At 46.0% G+C, this 22,642-nt stretch overlaps 1 protein-coding gene and 1 long non-coding RNA gene across 9 annotated transcripts in view; one reads left to right on the forward strand and one right to left on the reverse strand.

The window, feature by feature from the left end:
- LOC142575557 (uncharacterized) overlaps positions 1-22,642 on the forward strand; it is an 84,932-nt gene that overhangs the window by 30,999 nt on the left and 31,291 nt on the right. The window contains exon 6 of one of the 8 annotated variants that reach the window (XM_075685000.1): positions 14,068-19,268. The exons of the other annotated variants lie outside the window; for them this stretch is intronic. Within the exon in view, the coding sequence (XP_075541115.1) occupies positions 14,068-14,223 (156 nt within the window). The 3' untranslated portion in view covers positions 14,224-19,268. Of the gene's footprint in view, positions 1-14,067; positions 19,269-22,642 lie in introns of those variants that run through there. 8 annotated transcript variants of the gene reach the window in all.
- Positions 12,832-17,489, reverse strand: LOC142575571 (uncharacterized). Its single transcript, XR_012826685.1, has 3 exons — positions 17,437-17,489; positions 15,458-15,578; positions 12,832-13,124 (listed from the first exon to the last, which is right to left on the reverse strand). It is a non-coding gene; the product is annotated as an uncharacterized LOC142575571 (long non-coding RNA).

Below are 22,642 nucleotides of genomic sequence, written 5' to 3' on the forward strand. Positions count from 1 at the left end.
CAAGAACACCCCAAGGATGAGCAGAAGTAAATAATCACTACAAAATTGGTTACAAATGCAGAGCTGTGGTAGTAAGCAAACATCGAAAAAATTTTATCACACACATAATGAAACATCGCATAAAGAAAGTGTAGTTCAAAACATGAAAAACAGAAAGAGAAACAATACTAACAATACTAAGATAAACAGAACTTTCATTTAGTGGAAGCGTACAAAATGAGCAATATATTTTATTCTTTTCTTTACTTTATATTTATTTTATTTTATATTTTGTATTCTTTTATTTATAGTTGCCTAAATTTATCTCTATCCGTTTGCGTGACAGTGCTCTCAGGAAGAGAATTTCATAAATTGATGGCTCGTAGCAAAGCTGACTGACTGAACGCATCGGTGTTTCCGTGGGTGGGAGAACTTAACTCATTATTCAGTCGTCGTGATACACAACTTGCACGTTCCAGCAGCGAGGACGATGACTTCATTTGATGAATATATTTATGGAGCAATGACAGCAATGCCTGTCACGGCTACTTAATGCAGGAAGTGAAAGATTTTACACCGGTTTTACACCGAATCGACTCGTCAAAGGCCACAAGACACACAGGAAGCCGGCAAACCGCCTCTCAAGGAAAGTGCACGCGATGGTATGAACGTTGTTCTTCCCCACCGTCACCATCTTTGCGACAAACTATATCTCATCTTGGCACCTACAAGACTCTACGATTTTCTTTTCCGCGGTGAGCTTCTAGCATTTTTATTGGCCGTAGTACACATTTTGTCTAGTGCTGCAAAGCACATCTGTCATTTGGAATGCTCATAAGACGTTTGCCATCACTTCTTCTCTAGTGCTTGAAAGCACAGATTGTGCTTGCACATTTCTAATTTTGTCTGTCTCGTGCCCAGGTGCATATTTGTTTTATTTAATTGTTTACAAGATCACGTTCCTTACCCAGCCAAATAAAAACGTTTGCAATGTACCGTCCATGGTACGCCGTCAGTCGGAAGGCAAGTCTAATTGGTCACTGTTGACACGTCATGCTTCACTGTTGAGCAGCACCGACCCAATTGCACAGTAATAACAAGTTTCGCCAATTGACTATAGATTATCGCTATAATACTCCCAAGTGTTCCAAAAAAGGCATATTTTTCCCCTCCAAAACTGCTCTGAAATGCAGGCCGGTGTGGCTTCTCCTAAACTGCTCTAGAACGACATTTTTCATACTCCAAAAACTGCTCCAAATCCTAAACTGTCTGGACAACCACTATTGGTGGCCTTCAAAAGGGACAGATTGAATGGTCGTCTAGTTAGTGTGGCATTATTTACACAGTAGCTCAGAAGGAAGGCAGTGCAGTTGCATCAGCGACCGATTACGTGAGCACTGGCATAACATTGAGAAACAAGACTTATCAGGGCACCTTGTCGCACATTGCGCATGCTGTGGATGCAACCCCCGTTTGAAAAAAGAGAAAAGTAAGAGAAGAAGAAGTAAGAGAATAGTACAGAAAAGCTGCGCTGCTGCGTCGTGAGCCCGATGGACAGCCCATAGCTTCAAGATCGGTACTCCTTAGGGCAGCTTTCCATTTGGACGACAAACACCGCCGCGTAACTCGTGGCACCGCCAGAGCATGTATTCTAAGTTAGCTATGTCTGAGCTACTCCGTGGTCTAAGCATAGCTCGCAAATGTTGGTTGATCGTATCTCTGGATAGATTCGGTGTAACAATGCGACGTTAGGGTATGCCCCGACCTCGAGTAAACAGAGCGTTGAAGCCGGTGGTCTGCATAGTTTCCTGTGTGGCCGAGGTTATCTCCGTGACATGTAAAAATGTTTGGAAAGTTCGTTACATGAAGAGGGAGGGTCCCAATTGTCCATAAGCTCAGCGCCGTGCCACAAGGTAGCTAGCTACACAGTCGACGACTCCTCGCGCAGCTCTGTGGGCCGTCTCGTTGAGGTTTGGCCAGAGGTTGTCGAGACTGGGGGGCTTGCCCAGCTTGGGGATGAGTATGGTGGCAGCCCTTTTCCACCTCTCCGGTGCTCTTCAGTGTTTCCCCATCTGGTGTATGACGTCCATCAGGTACTCCACAGACTTTCCAAGTTCCTCAATGCCCTATTTGTAACTCTAACCGAACCCGGCGGTTGTAAACTAAGTTGTTTCTCTTTCTCTTGTTGCGTTAGCCACCTCCAGTTATGCATCTTCCTTCTCACTTCCTTACGTTCTGCAACATATCTGTTTCGCCATGTGTGCACGTTTCATGCGACCTCATAGAATTGCTCGCTTGGAAGAATTTTCTTATGCCGTATTTACTCGAATCTAGGCCGACCCCGATTCTAAACTGCCCCCTTGAAATCTGAAGCCAACAGAAAGATATATAACCTCGAATGTAGGCCGAACAAAAAAAAGAGAGGACAGCATTCACAAAATGCAAACAGTGCGGAGCTCATTCAATACATTAGGTTGGGGGAGTTGACTTTGCCATCACTTGGGGAGGCTTTGCTGCACCCTCCCCCATAGTTGGAGCCTATGGTCAGGTTATGATTATGATTTATTTACATTGAGGTGATTATCAGGTTCGCGACTCTTCGGACCAAGTCCACATCCAGTCTGAGAAAGACGACCATGACGGCTGTTCCGTACTTAATCGTTCCATCATTTGTTTGCCCCTGCAGTTCCTTCCGCTCAAATTTCATTTGAATCCTGTTTGTCTTCAGGTCTGCAAAAACTAAGATTTTATTTTTATGAGAGTGTTTTTATTCTAAGGCTGTTGCTTGAAGTAAGAGAAGAAGTAAGAGTACAGAAAAGCTGGTCTGCTGCGTCGTGGGCCCGATGGACAGCCCATAGCTTCAAGATCGGTGCTCCTTAGGGCAGCTTTCCATTTGGACGACTAACGCCGCCGCGTAACTCGTGGCACCGCCAGAGCATGTATTCTAAGGTAGCTACATCTGAGCTACTCCGTGGTCTAAGCATAGCTCGCAAATGTTGGTTGATCGTATCTCTGGATAGATTCTGTGTAACAATGTGAGGTTAAGGTTTGCCCCAACCTCGAGTAAACAGAGCGTTGAAAGCCGGTGGTCTGCATAGTTTCCTGTGTGGTCGAGGTTATCTCCGTGACATGTAAAAATGTTTGGCAAGTTCGTTACATGAAGAGGGAGGGTCCCAATTGTCCATAAGCTCAGCGCCGTGCCACAAGGTAGCTAGCTACACAGTCGACGACTCCTCGCGCAGCTCTGTGGGCCATCTCGTTGAGGTTTGGCCAGAGGTTGTCGAGACTGGGGGGCTTGCCCAGCTTGGGGATGAGTATGGTGGTGGCCCTTTTCCACCTCTCTCGTGCTCTTCAGTGTTGCCCCATCTGGTGTATGACGTCCATCAGGTACTCCACAGACTTTCCAAGTTCCTCAATGCCCTATTTGTAACTCTAACCGAACCCGGCGGTTGTAAATTAAGTTGTTTCTCTTTCTCTTGTTGCGTTAGCCACCTCCAGTTATGCATCTTCCTTCTCACTTCCTTACGTTCTGCGACATATCTGTTTCGCCATGTGTGCACGTTATGTGACCTCATAGAATTGCCCGCTTGGAAGAATTTTCTTGTGCTGTATTTACTCGAATCTAGGCCGACCCCGATTCTAAGCTGACACCCTAAAGTCTGAAGCCAACAAAAAAATATATAACCTCGAATGTAGGCCGAACAAAAAAAGCGAGGACAGCGTTCACAAAATGCAAACAGTGCGGAGCTCATTCAACACATTAGGTTGGGGGAGTTGACCTTGGCATCACTCGGGGAGGCTTCAGCTGGACCCTCCCCCATAGTTGGATCCTATGGTTAAAGTGATTATGGTTTATTTACACATGAATGATGGTGCGCAATGGTGCGATATATTTACATCGATGATAGTATAAAGTTCGTAACCTTCCTTACGAAGGTGATGTCCAAGGCCACGGACGTAACCGTTACAAGGGTTCCATATTTCTGTTCTGGCTCCCTGCTCGTGCTGGCGATCGCTTTTTTTCTCGAAGATCAGACTGATCGTGTTTCTTTTGAGTGCTGGAAAACAAGAAAAACAAACCACCTCTTGGGCTTGCAGAGAAAACACAGACCCAATAGCTGACATTAATCATGAAGGGTGTTTTTCACGTCTTCCTACTGTTGCTGTGTGAAGTGAAGATCTGCTTCCGAATTTATAATAATTACATACAATAATAATTACAGCCCATGCTCAGCCACAAGGGTGAATGAGCAAGCAGTATGGCCTTAGAAAATGGTTAAATGCCACTTCATACAAGGTTAAAAATTTCAGTTAGTTACAGCGTGCAATAACGCCTAAGAATAAAAAAAAGAGCAAGTCTTCGAAAGTGTCGCACGGCCATCATCAGCTTAGTTCCTAATGTCGCTAGCGAGTTGTATGGCAATGAAAATGCAATACAAAGTGCAAGCCGTGGCACAGTTAACATTTATGGTGTAATTAGGAGCGTTGCCAGTAATTGTTGGGTCCTGATTTGTTTGGATATTAAGAAGTTTTGTAGAATGTTTCCCCTGTATCTTCGGTGGACTAAACATGAAGCCTTGCTTACAGTTGATTAAAATTAGGGGCAAGTTATGGACCAGGTGTAGACGAAGTTTCAAGCATGTGGAATACTTAGAGCCTCAGCAGTAGTAAATTACGTATGCAAGGGCTCTGGAGCATTCATCATCTAGAGCACCACTGCGGTGCCATGCACTTAAGACCATGCAGGCACTGGATGACCCACATTGAGCTCCGCTCACTTCTATGTAGGCGCAGTTTGTCATGAGTATCTCTTGCTGGAGAATGTCAAACTCTTCTATGGAATTGTATCATATATAGGGAATTCTTTGGAATCATAGGTATTGAGGTACGGGGAATCACTCACTTGTCTAGACACTTCGTGTGGCGTGGCCCACTGCCTGAAGCTTATCACTCGCTGTTCTCGCGCCTTCTTCATTGTCTATCTTTACCAGGAGCTTGCTCCCGCTCATATAGGTGGTGCTGATCAGCAGAAGCAATATTTCTTTGTCCTTCTGCTGTCTCACAACAACATGCCATGAGTAAATGCACATAGAATGATGGACGTCGACGTCGTCCATCAGGCACTCCACCGACTTTGTCAAGTTCCTCGATGCCCTGTTTGTAACTCTATCCGAACCCGGCGGTTGTAAATTAAGTTGTTTCTCTTTCTCTTGTTGCGTTAGCCACCTCCACTTGAACTTGCTGGGTTGATTGGTTTATGCATCTTCCTTCTCACTTCTTTATGTTCTGCGACATATGTGTGTGTATATATATATATATTTAAATATATATATAGCGCTGTGTCCCATCCGTTTCGCCATGTGTTCACGTTTCATGTGACCTCATGGAATTGTCCTCTTGGAAGAATTTTCTTATGTCGTATTTACTCGAATCTAGGCCGACCCCGATTCTAAGCTGACTCCCTAAAGTCTGAAGGCAACGAAAAAATATATAAGCTCATTGTACGCCGAACAAAAAAAAGCGAGGACAGCGTCCACAAAATGCAAACAGTGCGGAGCTCATTCAACGTCGTCGTCGCTGCTAAACTCATCGGTGTGTTCCTTGTAGTGACAAGGAACACAGCGACGACAACACCTCCAAGCACTATCATCGGTACCATCAAGCGCATTAGATATGCTGCACTTTTTAAAGGCGCACACGATGAAAGTACCTGGTATGTCGCCCCACGCTGCAGCTACCCAGCCCGCCAGCTGCGATAGCGATGCACGTTTCATGCGCCATATTGCCCTCGCTTTTTCTTGGAGCACATCTATTGTCACTGGAAGGGCAGCTGCTCTCTGCGTTCAAAGTTGACCAGAACTGTGTTCACTTTGTGGCGATGGCCATTCTTTGGTCCGCTAAATGCCATCCTCGTTGCGGTGCACGCTAAAAGCTGCTGTCGGTGTCCCCTCCAATGACATACTTTTTTTTTACTGCGACTCCGAGTATAAGCGCGGCTGTGCACGAATGCTATAGATTCCGATTTAGAGTGAAACCGGCTTGGCCTCAATTCGGTTACGGAGTCAATTATATATATTTATGACCTCTGCACGGTGATGTTTCCATCTCTAATAAATGTTGTAAATTGTTTTATTGCTTGCTAGAAAGAAAAACACTAATGAGGCACATAGACTTCACGTGGATTTCAACTGCGGTTGGCAAGCCTCTACCAAAGGGTTCACTGCAGATTTTTTTCAGGGCAAGAAAAGCATGCAAAGCAATTTGAAGCGGGGTTAATTAACATAGAGCAACATATTCATTCTCCAGGCATAGGTTACCCATACCATTATAAATAGTAAAGTTGGCTGCCTCCTTCTCTTGGAATAAAATGAACTTCGTTGTGTCTATATATTTAAATATATGGTGTCTGTGCAAGGTGTGAATTCGCAGTGGAAATGAACTGTCCTCAACGCACGAGGACTACTTCGTGCCCTCCCCCCCCCCCCCCCCCCCGCCTGTGTGTAGGGCAAGAGGCGAGCACCCCAGCTCGGTGGAATAGTGTTCAATGAATCGCTGTGGGAATTGAACCATAAATGTCTGGTGCTTCTAATACACTTTTCCTATCGTTGCACGTATGCTCAAACTTGTGACTAAGCTTTTAGCCACACACATTATCTGAAGAGGCAGAGGCAACTCAAAAGAAATGCCAAATATGGGTAACTGGCAATTTATTTACATTTATTTACATGTTTTTTACAAATGATGAATGATCATGTGTGTTAGTTTGCGCACGAATTCGATGCCGAGGCCGAGGAAAAGGACAGTGACTACTGTCCCCTGTTTACCGGCAGGACCTTGGGTGCCGGCTGTATTCATGGCCTTGTAGGTGAGCTTTATGGACATGCGGCACGTTTTCAGGGCTGGAAAGACAAGATTTTATTTTTATCCGAGTGTTTATTTTAGAGTTGTCGCTTGGGGTAGTTGGTAATCCACGATAAGAAACGACGTACAGCCGGAAAGACAAGGACTGCAAGAGATGACATACACAGCGCAGTGTATGTAGTCTCGCAGTCCTTGTCCTTCACGCTGTACGTAGTTTTTTATCATGTTTTTGTCATTAGGGTTGCCAACAACTTATCCCAGAAGGAAATGAATCAACAGTCAGGACACTCCTTTTCGGTCTAAGGAGACAAAGGGTCCACGAACCACCTCTTGGGCTTGCTGAGAAAACACAGACCCAATAGCTGACATTAATCATGAAGGGTGTTTTGCACATCTTCCTACTGTTACTGTGTGAAGTAAGTGAAAATCTGCTTGCAAATTTATAATACTTAAGTACAATAATAATTATAGCCCACGCTCGGCCACAAGAGTGAATGAGCAAGCAGCATGGCCTTAAAGAATGGTAAAATGCCCCTTTGTACAAGGTTAAAAAATTAGTTAGTTACAGCGTGCAATTACGACTAAGAATAAAAAAAAAAGAGCAAGTCTTCGAAAGTGTCACACGGCCGTCATCACCTTAGTTCCTAATGTCGCTAGCGAGTTCTATGGCAATGAAAATGCAATGTATATTAAGTGCAAGCCGTGGTACAGTTAACATTTATGGTGTAATTAGGAGCGTTTAAAAAGTTTTGTAGAATGTTTCCCCTCTATCTTCGGTGGACTAAACATGAAGCCTTGCTTACAGTTGAATAAAATTAGGGGCAAGTTATGTACCAGGTGTAGACGAAGTTTCAAGCATGTGAAATGATTAGAGCCTCTGCAGTAGTAAATTACGTATGCAAGGGCTCTTGGAGCATTCATCATCTAGAGCACCACTGCAGTGTGATGCACCCAAGACCATGCAGGCACTGGATGACCCACATTGAGCTCCGCTCACTTCTATGTTGGAGCAGTTGGTCATGAGTGTCTCTTGGTGCAGAATGTCAAACTCTTCTATGGAATCGTATCATATATAGGGAATTCTTTGGAATCATAGATATTGAGGTACGGGGAATCACTTACCACTCATAATGCTGTAATGGGCATGTCCAACAGTCGAGTAACCCTTTACCAAGTTTTCCGCCGCAGCGTAGTCATCCACCTGGACTGTGATCTCGTCCTCATGCAACTTCTCAACTACCACCTGCAGAAGCAATATTTCTTTCACTCTTTCTGCTGTCTTACAACAAGATGTCATGAGTAAATGCACATCTTAGCAATATATAACGTACAGAGCATATTAAAGAATATAATGAGATAATAAAAATTATGGCTATTTCATTTCTGAACTAAATTTCGCCGTCGCAGAACCTGACGCTTCCAAAGCATTGCACGACCAATGAAAAGAACCATGAAGAGGTGCAGAGTAGCGTGTCTGTCGATACTCCCAGGGCACCTACATCCCGCTGGCATTCTTACAATTGCTAGTAGGTACAGCGGGCTGGGGCGTTTCTTGTGGCGCCCGACGTTTCTGGGCAGCCGCGAGCAAGAGCAGGTGTGAGAGATAAATTCTATCTGGGGGCCTTTGCTCCTTGAATATGTGACTCTGCCTAGGCACTAAGGAGGAGGTTTTATGGCACGTGTTGTTGAATTGTCCCCTAGACATGCCGGCATTACGGAGTGCAGTCGAGTTTGTTTATGCTCCGCCACTGGCTGCCCGTGCGGTGTGGCAGTGGGCATGGGTGCCCTGTTTGGTGATCACCGTGTCTGAACGGGCAATGTTCTGACTGATGTTGTATAGGTCAAGGGTAGCTTTTTTTGTCGCAACGATAGATTACATTTTTTACAAGCACTGCTCCAGGAGGGCACATGTAACCAGCTAATGGAGGCCTCAGGAGAGCACCTCAGATTATAATAAAGCAGGTGGCTCAGGAGCTCGGGGAACCAAAGCTAGAAAGAAGCAGGGCGGCCCATGTGTTGGGGCCGCGCAGGCCTCGGCGAACCCCAACCCGAGGACCAGTCCAGTTTCTAGCTTCGGCGTCCCCGTTGCCGCTTTGGTGTCCTGGAGGAACTGTCAATAATAAGAAATAATGACACGTTACCATTATTAAAAACAAAGCTGAACAAATATAATTACGTCCAGCCACCAACTTGCGACGCTAACTTCAGCAGTACCACGCTCCGCGACTTCTGCCGGCACGCCAAGGGGCAAACGCATGCAACACGTGCTGAGAAACTCCTTTGTAGTGCCTAGGCCACTTAGGCAGACTCATATTCAAGGAGCAATAGTCCCCACATTTCCTTTCTGGCACCCGCTCTTACTCGCGTAAGCACGCTAATGTTCCCCGTCTCCGCAAGTGCCACGCCTCGCTTTACCTACTAGCAATTGTAGATACGCAGACCATCCCGAGGCTATGCCGAAAAGATGCGTTGGTGCTGCCACAGGGAGTCACTCACGCGGTAGGCACTCCGGTGAGCCAGTGTGCTGACATCGATTACCGCTGGGTTTTCGCAGGTGTGTGTGTGTGACCCACAGGTTTACAACGAAGGAAGTGGAGTACGCTGACAGGCTGCATTGTGGTGGTTTCCGGGGAACATCACAAGGGGCTGAAGCTTTCGTTTTCATGGGTTGTCTGTTCATGAATGCCATCACGAGTAATTGGCTGCATGCCGTGGTAAAAGGAAAAGTTAGATTCCGTCCAGCTCATTGAACATGCGCCAAACGTTTCATAACAGTTAAGCTTCTATGTTATTTTGCGAGGCATGCATTAGCCAACAAGTTGCTTATGATCGTTAATACCCTCTTGTTCAAATTTCTTACTCCACTGTGGGGGAGCTAAATAGGATTAGCTTTCAACGTAAGTACAGCGAACAGAATGTCACATTAGCCGTGTAGATATGAAACAGATTCACATACACGGGCTGCTTAGCCACTATAGTGTGAATATCATAATCGCTTCCGAATGTTTTCCAAATGTGAAATGTAATGTGCAGAGTTGGCCATTCACGCCAGCACGAATGAAAGCGCGATTTCAACGATGCTTTAAACGTAGCAGCAGTATACACGTGGTATGATCCCACATCTGACTTGTCCCAACAACCACGTGAACAATTTCTAAACCATTGTGACAAAATAGGACTTCATATCAGACTCCTGTATCACTCTACGACGGCTGGAGCAATTCGACTGCCGCCGTCAGAAGCGCAGATGGTTCCTACGTTCACATACCTTATTTGCAACTCCAGAAGCCGTTAGTAATGCTGGCAACACTGCCTAAATAAACAAAGATGGCTACATTATCCAAGGGCGCTATAGTGTAAAGCTATTCCAAGCTTTTCTATTCCAATTCCACAGTCAGCCCTCCGCGATTGGTCAACAACTTTTTTGGGTAACCCTCACTTCGCCTGTCAATCACAAGACGTCACGTAAACCGCGATAGCTCCCCATCGGATATGGTGTGTACACTCTGATTACGCATGATTAGACCGAACAAAAGAAAAATAGTTATTTCTGGTTCGACGCCTTTTCGCCATCAGCCCTTGGCTATTGGTCAAAAGTTTTCGGGCTGCACCTACCTGTCACGCGGCGTCCCAACATCGTGAAAACTCATCGCGTCAAAGTGGCGTGTCCGTGTTAAAGATGCATGAATATTTCGAACCAAACTGAATTTTTCTCTGCATAGCCGCAGGCTGCCCCTTACGGAAATGAATAGAAAATGACTGCCGCCGATCACTCGGGCACTGGCTACATGTACCTGCCGTAGAGGATTGTATATTTGCGTCCAATAAAACTTTTTCCGTGGCCGTGTTACGTTTTCTAGCACTTCCGGCGCGTTTACGGCCAAGCTCAGCCAACTTTTCGTTGCTGAGGAACCTTTTTAGCGGAATTCTTAACCATCCGTTACATGCAGCCGCCGTTTTAGACCAGCCACCGCAAGATGAGTAAGGGAAAACGGACCACTCGCAGACACCTGAACCATCTCTTCATATGGTAATCGATTTTCAGCGCGCTAGTTCGGACCCATTCAATAACTTTCCACTTGAGTGTGCTCCTCGCCTCCTATCAGCCAACTAGATGAGACAAGCCGCTCAGTGTAGGTAATGTTATTCGTTTTTAAAGCAAACAAAAGTGACCTATAAATGAGGAGAGCGTTTGATTGGTCTGTTTAGATCACCTTGCGGGTCACCGCCCGACGCTTGGGTCGGCGGTTATGCAAGTTTGACGTAAGGAGATTGGAATAAAAACATATTGGAATAGTTTGACGTTATAGGGCCGCAAGTTCACGGGAGCTCTTTCACTTGGTAGTGCACTCACGCATTTCTCGTTCGTGAACTCGGATCGAAGTGTTTTGTGGAAGCCTAAAGGGCCCTTGCTGTCGATTACCTTATTTTGGTCGGTCTAAAGCATCCCAGGCAAACCTTGGGCATACATACGCGGCTTTCGGTATGACCGTGAATTTCAGGTTTCCGTAGGGCAGACTCTCCGCACCGAAGAAATCACGACTGTGAGTGCCGCAAGGCGCAGTCTTCTCGCCATTACTGCTCAACTTGGTGTTGGCAGCAATCTGCTATCGCCTGGCTGAGATGCCTGGACTTCGCTTCAATGTGTATATGGACAACGTCACAATATGGACCAACGGGGTCTCCAACGGCTATCAGTCCGATGCCATTTAAGCCGGACTTCATACCATTGCAACATTTATAAAGCAGGTCAGACTCATGCCTTCTGCTAACAAAACTAACTTGTACTTGGCACAAACCCAGCCCAATCAGCCTTGCGATTTTCATTCATCTTTGATGGCAAACAAATATCTCAGCAAGACAGTGTTCAAATTCTAGGCATCTACATCGACGGAACCAGTGGTGCAGCAACATGGCATCACATCACTCGAACCTGGCATCAGATACTCCGCCTAATCCGCTGGATTGCGTACAAAAACTGGGGAAGTGAGGAGCCTTGTGGCTGCTCTACCAATTTCACGTGCTGTATACGGCCTATAACATTTACAGTCCGCCCCAAAAGCAACGACAACAACTCCAATTGCTCAACCACGAAGCTATGGGGGCTGTCACCAGCCTACCGCATTTCATGCTATTACATCGCCTTGCTCAAATGGCCCACATGAATCTGAACCAGGCAATAGCCGAGGCTGCCAAGGATTCACATCAGTTCCAACTAAGATCCACGATATCCGATCGCAGCATCATCTCGCTTCTTCATTTTCTAGTCCCCTCAATGCCTCTTCCCTCTCCCCGTGACATTGTCCCATGACCTGCACCGATTCCCCCAAAACGTGAATGCTGATCACGCAGAGAGGCAATTCTTACACAAGGCGGCATCAAGCAGACATTCGCGCTTCTCCTCCCTGTCAGCACGCTGTTTACACCGACGGCCAAGGTTACGACAGAGCGGGGCGTGCTCACAAGGCACCGCCTTCTGTATGTCACCGTGGCGCGCAGTTCACATTTGAATTTGGATGTTAATGTAGACGCCACTGCCCCCGATTTTGGCAGCTCCGATGCGCCAAACGTAAGCCAAACACGGTTGTCATGAGCGAGCAGCACAGCGCTGAGCCAGTCGACTTGTCGGGGCACCCCGCCGTACCTGCGCTACGTAGCAGACCGCAGCTACATACAGATGTAGTGCATATTGCGCAGCGTTTGATTTGTGCCCGACAGGGCCGTGTGCGTCCTCTCGCTCATACGATCCAGGCTGACCATGCTGCGTGGTGCCGACCGGCTTTGTCCTCCGCCTGCGTGACTGGTGAATAGTAGCCACATACAAGTGCATTGTAACACGAAAGTGTTTTACGCCGGGGTACTTCCTGTAACGGAGGCCACATATATTGCCCATGCTCTACAAAGGTTGTCGCGTATTTTTCATACTAAAGTAGTCCAGTCATACTTTGCAAGCACTAAAATCTTTCAGAAATCATTTTTTCCACTTACAAGTGAAGAATGGAATCATTTACCAGAAGGTATTTTTTAATGCATATCTCATGTTTCATATGAAAATATATTGAAAAAGCATCTTTTGTAATCCCCCTCCTGCTTGGGCAGCAATCCCTCCTGCTTGGACCGGCTTACAGATGTCCGATCACAAATGACGCAACACGTCGGGAGAGGTCCTCCGTTAAGCCGGTGGCGACAACCGTCACACGGGTGCCTGTTGCGTGTTGGTGGCCAAGCCCAACACCGCTGGTACAGCTTCTGAAGGTGGAACCTGGCGCGCATATTTTCCAAGTCTGGAAAGAGAATTTTTTTTTTATTCGAGTGTTTATTCTAGGGTGGTTGCTTGGGGTAGTTGGCAATTCACGATAAAAAACGACGTACAGCGCGAGAGACAAGGACTGCAAGAGACGACATACACAGCGCAGTGTATGTGGTCTCACAGTCGTTGTCCTTCACGCTGTACGTAGTTTTTATCATGTTTTTATAATTAGGGTTGCCAACAACTTATCCTAGAAGGAAATGAATCAACAGTAAAGACATTCTTTTTCGGTGTAAGGAGACTCGGTTAAAGGGTCCATGAACCACCTCTTGGGCTTGCTGAGAAAACAGACCCAATAGCTGACATCAATCATGAAGGGTATTTTGGGCGTCTTCCTACTGTTTTACTGTGTGAAGTAAGTGAAAATCTGCGTGCGAATTTATAATAATTACAGCCCATGCTCGGCCTCGAGGGTGAATTAGCAAGCAGCACGGCCTTAAAAAATAATAAAATGGTCCTTTGTACAAGTCTAAAAAATTGCAATTAGTTACAGCGTGCAATTACGACTACGAATAAAAAGAGAAGAGAGTCTTAGAAAGTGTCGCACGGCCGCCATCAGCTTAGTTCCTAATGTCGCTAACGAGTTCTATGGCAATGAAAAGTGCAATGAATATTATGTGCAAGCCACGGCACAGTTAACATTTATCGTGTAATTAGGGGCGTTGCAAATAATTGTTGGGTCCTGATTTGTTTGGAGGTTAAGAAGTTTTGTAGAATGTTTCCCCTGTATCTTCGGTGGACTAAACATGAAGTCTTGCTGATTGATGATAAGGTCACACAGCGTTAAACTTATTAAACCCCCAAACTTAAAGAATAACAGATTCCTCTCAGTGTCACTCCCAGTTTCTGAAGACGCCTCTGTTATATGCATTACTCGTACACTGTACCTCGAAAACACATCGTTTCTTCATTCACAGGTATTGTGGACTCGAGCATACTTGCCACCCGCAAAGAGTGCCCTCTTCGTCGGCACGAACGCAGTGAGAGGCATCCGAATCGTGGCGCCAGTCAATGTACGAGGAACGACGTCGACGAAGGGCGCATCAGCGATTGCGAGTTGCTCAGTAGTTTAAATCCTGAAAACCTTACGGCATTAATTTCACAGCTGGCACTCGGAGCGGCGCGAAGGAACACGAGTGGAACCCACATACGCGAAAGTTGACACAGCTAAATTGTGAATTGGCGTGGAGTAATGCATTTCGCAAATTGGAATATACACCACTCACGTGTCACGTAACGTAAAGGGCACTTTTGAAGAGTTGCATTCATCACACGCCAGAAGTAGCGAAAAGAGCTTCCATAAATTAAAATTTATGCTGCTGCTATCGCGACTTCTTTCCCGAAAGGCGCCATTGAAAGAAACCAACGGAGCGCGGCGCGCCCTGACGTCCGAAAACCACATGCGCGCGTCAGCGGCTTAGTAGGGCGTTGCCGGCAGTCATGGGAAGAGCCGCGCAGGCAATCCGTGACCTCATGGCGAACCGATAGTGTGCAAGGGCGTCCGGCGGGAGTAGTGCCGTACTCCTCGCCCTCTTTTTTTCTCTCTTCCGTGTGGAATCATCCGCGGAAAGCAAAATACGCCCCCCCGTTCCCTCGCCCCATCCCTTCACGGCCTTTCGCGTAACGGAAGTCGGCGCACTTCCCGCTTCTATCTTTTGCGTATGAGATTGAGCCGCGAGCTACCGCGGGCCCCCGTCGGCTCACCCTCACACGCTTGTACTCGCACACACAGGATACGGCGCGCGGCAACGATTTTATTGCCTTAATTATACACAGTTTCACGGAGATATATAATTGGTGTCACATTGAAGAAAGAAAATACCTAAGCATTGTAAGGATTGGTGTGAAGTACAATAAAAAATTATGGGGTTTTACGTGCCAAAACCACTTTCTGATGATGAGGCACGCCGTAGTGGAGGACCGAGTGTTTCGCATTTCGCCCCCCATCGAAATGCGGCCGCCGTAGCCGGGGTTCGATCCCGCGACCTCGTGCTCAGCAGCCCAACACCATAGCCACTGAGCAACCACGGCGGGTTGCGAAGTATAAGCTGGCGAAACTTTTTTTTTCGCTCCGAGTACCTTTACATTACCCCTTGTATTAAATCGGGTTTGTATAATATTAGGCTTTTTACAGTAACACTGGTCTTTGCATCTTATATAATATGCAAAGACCAGCGTTGCCACAACCCAGAAAGGTAACAAGTACCAGACCAGTGACTGCATTTCTAATTTTATGGAGCACTTATTCTGTTGCACAAGCACATTGTATTACAGCAAAATAATTTTGACATAAGGAAAATCTCTTACCATAAAACGAAGGCAAGCTCGTTAGTTCAGTGCCCTCGATGCCGGCCAAGAACGTAGCTGCTGCGTCCCACTGCGTGATGGTGAGCCTGATCTTGTCCTCTTCCTGGTATATAACCGCTATCTGTAAAAGGAAGATTTGTGCTAGCATTCTGCTACCGTAAGAACAAATTATCACAAGCAAATCCCACTCTTACAGATATCTAACGTACGTGAGCATAGCAGGGCATATAATGAAATAGCAAAAAAAGGTCAATTCCATTTCTGAAGTAACATTGGTGTCCGCGGAAGCAGAGGCATCCGAGCATTGCAGTAACAATGAAAATAACCACTAATAAGAGGTGTGCAAGCAGAGCGTAGCACACACTGTTGTGGGAGACATGCGCACTTTTTCAACGATAAAATTTACCTTTCAGACGCAGCACACAAGCAGCAAAAAAACTTCGAAGAGCAGCGACTGACAAGCAGCACTTTTTTTTTAGGTTAGCAGTGACATTTTCAGTGACATAGCTTCGAGCGCGAAAGAAACTGTTAACACAAAAAAGAGAAAGGGTAAGACAGAGGGTTATGGGCGTCTTGCGCTGGAGTTTGGGGTATAGTAGCGGGGCCTGGTGGCAGCGTGCGAAACGTTATCTGGGTAGTACGAGCTGGGGGGTAGTATATGTGCTAATCTTCACTTCCGTGTTAGGAAGTTCAGAAGCAAGGCCAATTAATGTAACATTGAAAATAGTTGGACTGAGAAGTCCCCCTTGTGGAACATCTCGATGGATATTGTAATGGCCGGTGTCGCCATGACTTGTCGACAAAAAATGCAATGACTCGTAGTCCCGCAAGGTTCATGGCTACTCTGCATAAATTAGCTGCGATGATTCTACCCGTGTTGGCTTTGTCGGTGATTTCATTGTATAAGTGTCGGTACCGAAAAGGTAGCGGTTTAGGCAATGACTCATAGTCCCTTAAGGTTCATGGCTACTCAGTTTGCGCGAATTAGCTGCAATGATACTACCCCTGTTATCGTTGTCAGTTATTTCGATGATGACGAGTCGGTACCGATGATGATGAGTTGGTACCGAAAAGGGAGCGGTTTAGGCGTTCTGTGTTGCAGACATATCCCTTGCGATGCCACAACGATCCGGCCCAACCGACCACCCAGCGGCGTTCGCGCATCGATTTGACATTATCAAAGAATGTGATCGCAGCTGCGAGTGAAATAATTATTTACCACCGATCAAGACAATAAATGAGTCTGTGTACTTTTCGCCACGATGACCTGCCATCAAGACAATGAGTTCGTATTTTTGTTCAAAATTATGTGTCACCTCCGCGTCGCGTGGTAAACAGCTTCGCTGGTCAACCACCTTGACAGAGTGGATGGCTCATGATTTTTTTCTTTTTTTTGTGTGTACACGTGTAAGGCCCGAAACGAAGTGAGGCAGGATCCTGCCTACCGAACAAGCGAAAAGAGCCTGGTAAGACGCACACAGTGCTGTGCATCTGCAATTGGAACCAATCTTAAACGCAGTGCCACAAAGACGCCACTTTGTATAACTTCCATTGTGTTTCTGGTTACTTACGCAAATTACTTACTAAGCTACTTCATGTTTTAATATATCGAAAAGCCCACTGTTTGCTGCAATATGCAGTACTAACCTCAGCATAAGCTTTTATAGCGACGCATTAATCGAATGCGACGTTTATTCTCATGCAGTGTTCCTGTTTATGCGCTGCATAGGTCTCAACCGAAATGTCATCCAATGATGGAAACACGAAATGTGGGCCGCTATTTTGTAGCGATGCCTTATGCCTTATTCTATGCTATTCTTATCATCCACCACACACGGCCGCCTGATCCTGTTGCTAATGTGGGCAGACCGTCACTCTGACCACTGGCCAAGCGCGTAAAGCCTGAAAAAGCATAGAATTGGAAAAGGCATCGCTACAAAATACCGGCCCAGGTGGAAACTCTGCAAAGTCTATTGTACCTAAAGGTGGTTCATGACGAGGGTTAGGAGTCTTTTGGCCCACTCGTTCTGGATTCCCCGGTATTTGATGGAGAACCGAAGGGGAGTGCCTGGTCTCCCGTCCCGTCGTCGTACCATCGCGACACAGAGATCTGTATGGTGTTTTCGGGGAAGGCTGCACATAACATTTCTTAATACAAGAGCTTCTATTCACAAGTGTTGCCAACATCTTTTCCTAGAAAGAAATCGGGAGCGGAGCATGAGTTAGCACATTTTCCTGTCAGTGTAAAAGAGACTCAGTTAATGGGATCCTGAACGACCTTTCGGGCTTGGAAAAAAAAAGGAAGAGAGAGTCCGCGGTAGCACAAACTGCTGTGAACCGCCCAGCTAAATTATGCAGGCGTGCGCGCTGCATGGAGCGCGCAAGCGGAGCGTGAAGCCACCTTTTTTTCAAACTCTCTTTATTCAACACAAGCCTGCTCCTGCTACGTCCCCTGTACAATATTGCTTATACAGGAGTGAATTAGGAACTGCGCAAGTTTGCCCAATGTCATGGAAGAACTCATTGTGTGACAAAGTTGAAATTTTGAGAGAAGGAGGAACATTTTATGTGAGATGCCTATGCAATGCCTAAAAAATTCCTTATAGTTACAGCGTTCGCAAAAAAAAAAAAAAAAAAAGCTGGTCTCCGAAAGCGCCATACGGTCGTCATCAGCTATGTTACTGATGTCGCTAGTGAGCTGTACGGCAATGGAGATAAGACACATGCTAAGTGCAAGCAGTGGCACGGTTAACATTTATGATGTAATTAGGAGCGTTGCAAATATTTGTTGGACCCTTAGTTGGAAACTCGGCAAAGTCTATTGTACCTAAAGGTGGTTCATGACGATGGTTAGGAGTCTTTTGGCCCACTCGTTCTGGATTCCCCGGTATTTGATGGAGAACCGAAGGGGAGTGCCTGGTCTCCCGTCCCGTCGTCGTACCATCGCGACACAGAGATCTGTATGGTGTTTTCGGGGAAGGCTGCACATTAGAAGAACATTTCTTAATACAAGAGCTTCTATTCACAAGTGTTGCCAACATCTTTTCCTAGAAAGAAATCGGGAGCGGAGCACGAGTTAGCACATTTTCCTGTCAGTGTAAAAGAGACTCAGTTAATGGGATCCTGAACGACCCTCCGGGCTTGTAAAAAAAGAAAGAGAGTCCGCGGTAGCACAAACTGCTGTAAACCGCCCAGCTAAATTATGCAGGCGTGCGCGCAAGCGGAGCGTGAAGCCACCTTTTTTTCAAACTCTCTCTTTATTCAACACAAGCCTGCTCCTGCTACGTCCCCTGTACAATATTGCTTATACAGGAGTGAATTAGCAACTGCGCAAGTTTGCCCAATGTCATGGAAGAACTCATTGTGTGACAAAGTGCGGAGTGCGAGTTAGCACATTTTCCTGTCAGTGTAAAAGAGACTCAGTTAATGGGATCCTGAACGACCTTTCGGGCTTGGAGAAAAAAAAAAGGAAGAGAGAGTCCGCGGTAGCACAAACTGCTGTGAACCGCCCAGCTAAATTATGCAGGCGTGCGCGCTGCATGGAGCGCGCAAGCGGAGCGTGAAGCCACCTTTTTTTCAAACTCTCTCTTTATTCAACACAAGCCTGCTCCTGCTACGTCCCCTGTACAATATTGCTTATACAGGAGTGAATTAGGAACTGCGGCAAGTTTGCCCTATGTCATGGAAGAACTCATTGTGTGACAAAGTTGAAATTTTGAGAGAAGGAGGAGCATTTTATGTGAGATGCCTATGCAATGCCTAAAAAATTCCTTATAGTTACAGCGTTCGAAAAAAAAAAAAAAAAAGCGGGTCTTCGAAAGCGCCATATGGTCGTCATCAGCTATGTTACTGATGTCGCTAGTGAGCTGTACGGCAATGGAGATGAGACACATGCTAAGTGCAAGCAGTGGCACAGTTAACATTTATGATGTGATTAGGAGCGTTGCAAATATTTGTTGGACCCTTAGTTGTTTCCCTATTAACAAGTTTTGTACAAGGTTTCTCCTGTATCTTTGGTGGACTAAACATAAAGCCTCGTTTATATTTGTCTCAAATTAGGGGTTACTTATGGGCAAGTTGTAGGTGAACTTTCAAGTGTGTAGAATAATTACAGCCTCAGCAGTAAACTACTAATGCAAGAGGCCTGGAGCTGTCCTGATTTAGGTTACGACAGCACTACGATGCGCGCAAGACTATAGTAGGCACTCGACTACCTATTTTATGAACCACGCTCGCTTCTATGTAGGCGCAGTTGGTCACGTGTGACCTTAAAATATCGGACGCAATGTTTCCCCTGTATATTCGGTGGATTAAACATGAAGCCTTGAGCACAGTTGATTAAAATTAGGGGCAAGTTATGGACCAGGTGTAGACGAAGTTTCAAGCATGTGGAATAATTAGGGCCTCTGCAGTAGTAAATTATGTATGCAAGGGCTCTGGAGCGTTCATGATCTAGAGCACCACTGCAGTGCAATGTGCCCAAGACCACGCAGGCACTGGATTACCCACATTATGAGCTCCGGTCGCTTCTATGTAGGCGCAGTTGGTCATGCGTGTCTTTTGGTACAGAATGTCAAACTCTTCTATGGAATCGTATCATATATATAGGCAATTCTGTGGAATCATAGATATTGAAATATGGGGAATCTCTTACTGGTCTCAACCGGGGTTTCGCGGTGGCCGAGGGCGGTCTTTCCACTGCTTGCCGCTATAGCCCTATCGAGGTTCGTCACTCTCAGTAGGAAGTGGTTGTCGCTCGTTTGGGCGTAGGTTACTCATACCATTATAAATAGTGTGTCTATATATTTAAATATACAGTGTCTGTGCAAGGTGTTCGCCGTGGAAATGAACCGTCCTCAACGCATGCAGACTGCTTCGTCCCCCCTCCCTACCTGCGTGTAGGGCAAGAGGCGGGCACCCCAGCTCGGTGGAAATTGAACAAAAAATGTCTGTGGTGCTTCTAATGCGCTTGTCCTCATATCGTCGCACGTATGCGCACACTTGCGACTAAGCTTTTAGTCACACACAATAACATTTTAACTGAAGAGGCAGAGGCAACTCAAAATAAATGTCAAATATGGGTAACTCTGGTAACGACACTTTAGGTGGGGGGAGTTGACTCCGGCATCGCTCGGGGAGGCACTGCTGCGTCCCCCCCCCCCCCCGTGGTCACCGCCTATGTTGTTCAAGCACATGGATGTTTTATTGATCTCTTGAATCAAAACTAGATGCCTTTCCCATCCGTGCGTCCAGAGCACCGGCTTATAGACTGCGGATTACGAAAGACGCGAGCCGTTGGGCAAGGTCCTCCGTTATCCCTGTGGCTGCGACTATTACAAGCGTGCCTGTTGTGTGGAGATGGCCCAAGCTGCAGAGCTGCTGTTTTTCTTCGAGATGCAGCCTCACCCGCATATTTTCGAGGTCTATTCGAGGCATATTTTCGAGGCACTGCTGCGTTCCCCCCTGCGTTGTCGGTCAGAGGTTGTCGAGACTGGAGGCTTGCCCAGCTTGCGGATGAGTATGGTGGTAGCCCTTTTCCACATCTCGGTGCTCTTCAGTGTTTCCACATCTGGTCGACGACGTCCATCAGGCACTCCACCGACTTTGTCAAGTTCCTCGATGCCCTGTTTGTAACTCTATCAGAACCAGGCGGTTGTAAATTAAGTTGTTTCTCTTTCTCTTGTTGCGTTAGCCACCTCCACTTGAACTTGCTGAATTGATTGGTTTGCGCATCTTCCTTCTCACTTCCTTATGTTCTGCGATATATATATATATATATATATATATATATATATATATATATATATATATATATATATATATATATATATAGCATTGTGTCCCATCTGTTTCGCCATCCATGTGCGCGTTTCATGTGACCTCATAGAATTGTCAGATTGCAAGAATTTTCTTATACCATATTTACTCGAATCTAGGCCGACCCCGATTCTAAGCTCACCCCCTAAAGCCTTAAGCCAACAAAAAATATAACCTCGAATGTAGGCCGAACAAAAAAAGCGAGGACAGCGTTTACAAAATGCAAACAGTGCGGAGCTCATTCAACACATTAGGTTGGGGGAGTTGACTTTGCCATCACTCGGGGAGGCTTTGCTGTTGGAGCGTGATGATGATTTATTACAATGCCGAGATGACCCAGTTTGCGCACAAGCCCCACGTCCAGGTTCACGAACACTACTGTAATGGCTGTTCCATACTGAATCTTCCCATCTTTTGATCTGTCCGGACGTTCTTTTCTTTCGAATACCATTTGCATACGGTCCTTATGCACATCTGCAAAAACAAGATTTTATTTTTATAAGAGCGTTGCTATTCTAGGGTTGTTAATTGGGGTATAAAAAACGACGTACAGCCCAAAAGACAAGGACTGTAAGAGACGACATACACAGCGCAGTATATGTAGTCTCACAGACCTTGTCCTTCAAGCTTTACGTAGTTTGCGCACAAGCCCCACGTCCAGGTTCACGAACACTACTGTAATGGCTGTTCCATACTGAATCTTCCCATCTTTTGATCTGTCCGGACGTTCTTTTCTTTCGAATACCATTTGCATACGGTCCTTATGCACATCTGCAAAAACAAGATTTTATTTTTATAAGAGCGTTGCTATTCTAGGGTTGTTAATTGGGGTATAAAAAACGTTGGAGCGTGATGATGCTTTATTTACAATGACGAGATGATGAGGTTTGCGACTTTGCGTACCAAGTCGACGTCGAGGGAAACAAATACAACCGTGATGGCTGTGCCATATTTAACGGTGCCATCTTTCGATGGGCCCGGCAGTTCCTTCCTCTCGAACGCCATCTGAATCTTGTTCGTATTCACGTCTGCAAAAACAAGATTTTATTTTTATAAGAGTGTTTTTATTCTAGGGTTGTTGCTTGGGGTAGTTGGTAATCCACTATAAAAAACGACGTACAGCCCAAAAGACAAGGACTGTAAGAGACAACATACACAGCGCAGTATATGTAGTCTCACAGACCTTGTCCTTCAGGCTGTTTGTAGTTTTTATCATGTTTTTATCATTAGGGTTGCCTACAACTTGTCCTAGAAGGAAATGGATCAATAGTCGGGACACTCTTTTTCGGTCTAAGGAGACTCGGTTACAGGGTCCATGAACCACCTCTTGGGCTTGCAGAGAAAACACAGACCCTATAGCTGACATTA

Source organism: Dermacentor variabilis, chromosome 3, assembly GCF_050947875.1.
Source record: "Dermacentor variabilis isolate Ectoservices chromosome 3, ASM5094787v1, whole genome shotgun sequence".
NCBI lineage: Eukaryota > Metazoa > Arthropoda > Arachnida > Ixodida > Ixodidae > Dermacentor > Dermacentor variabilis.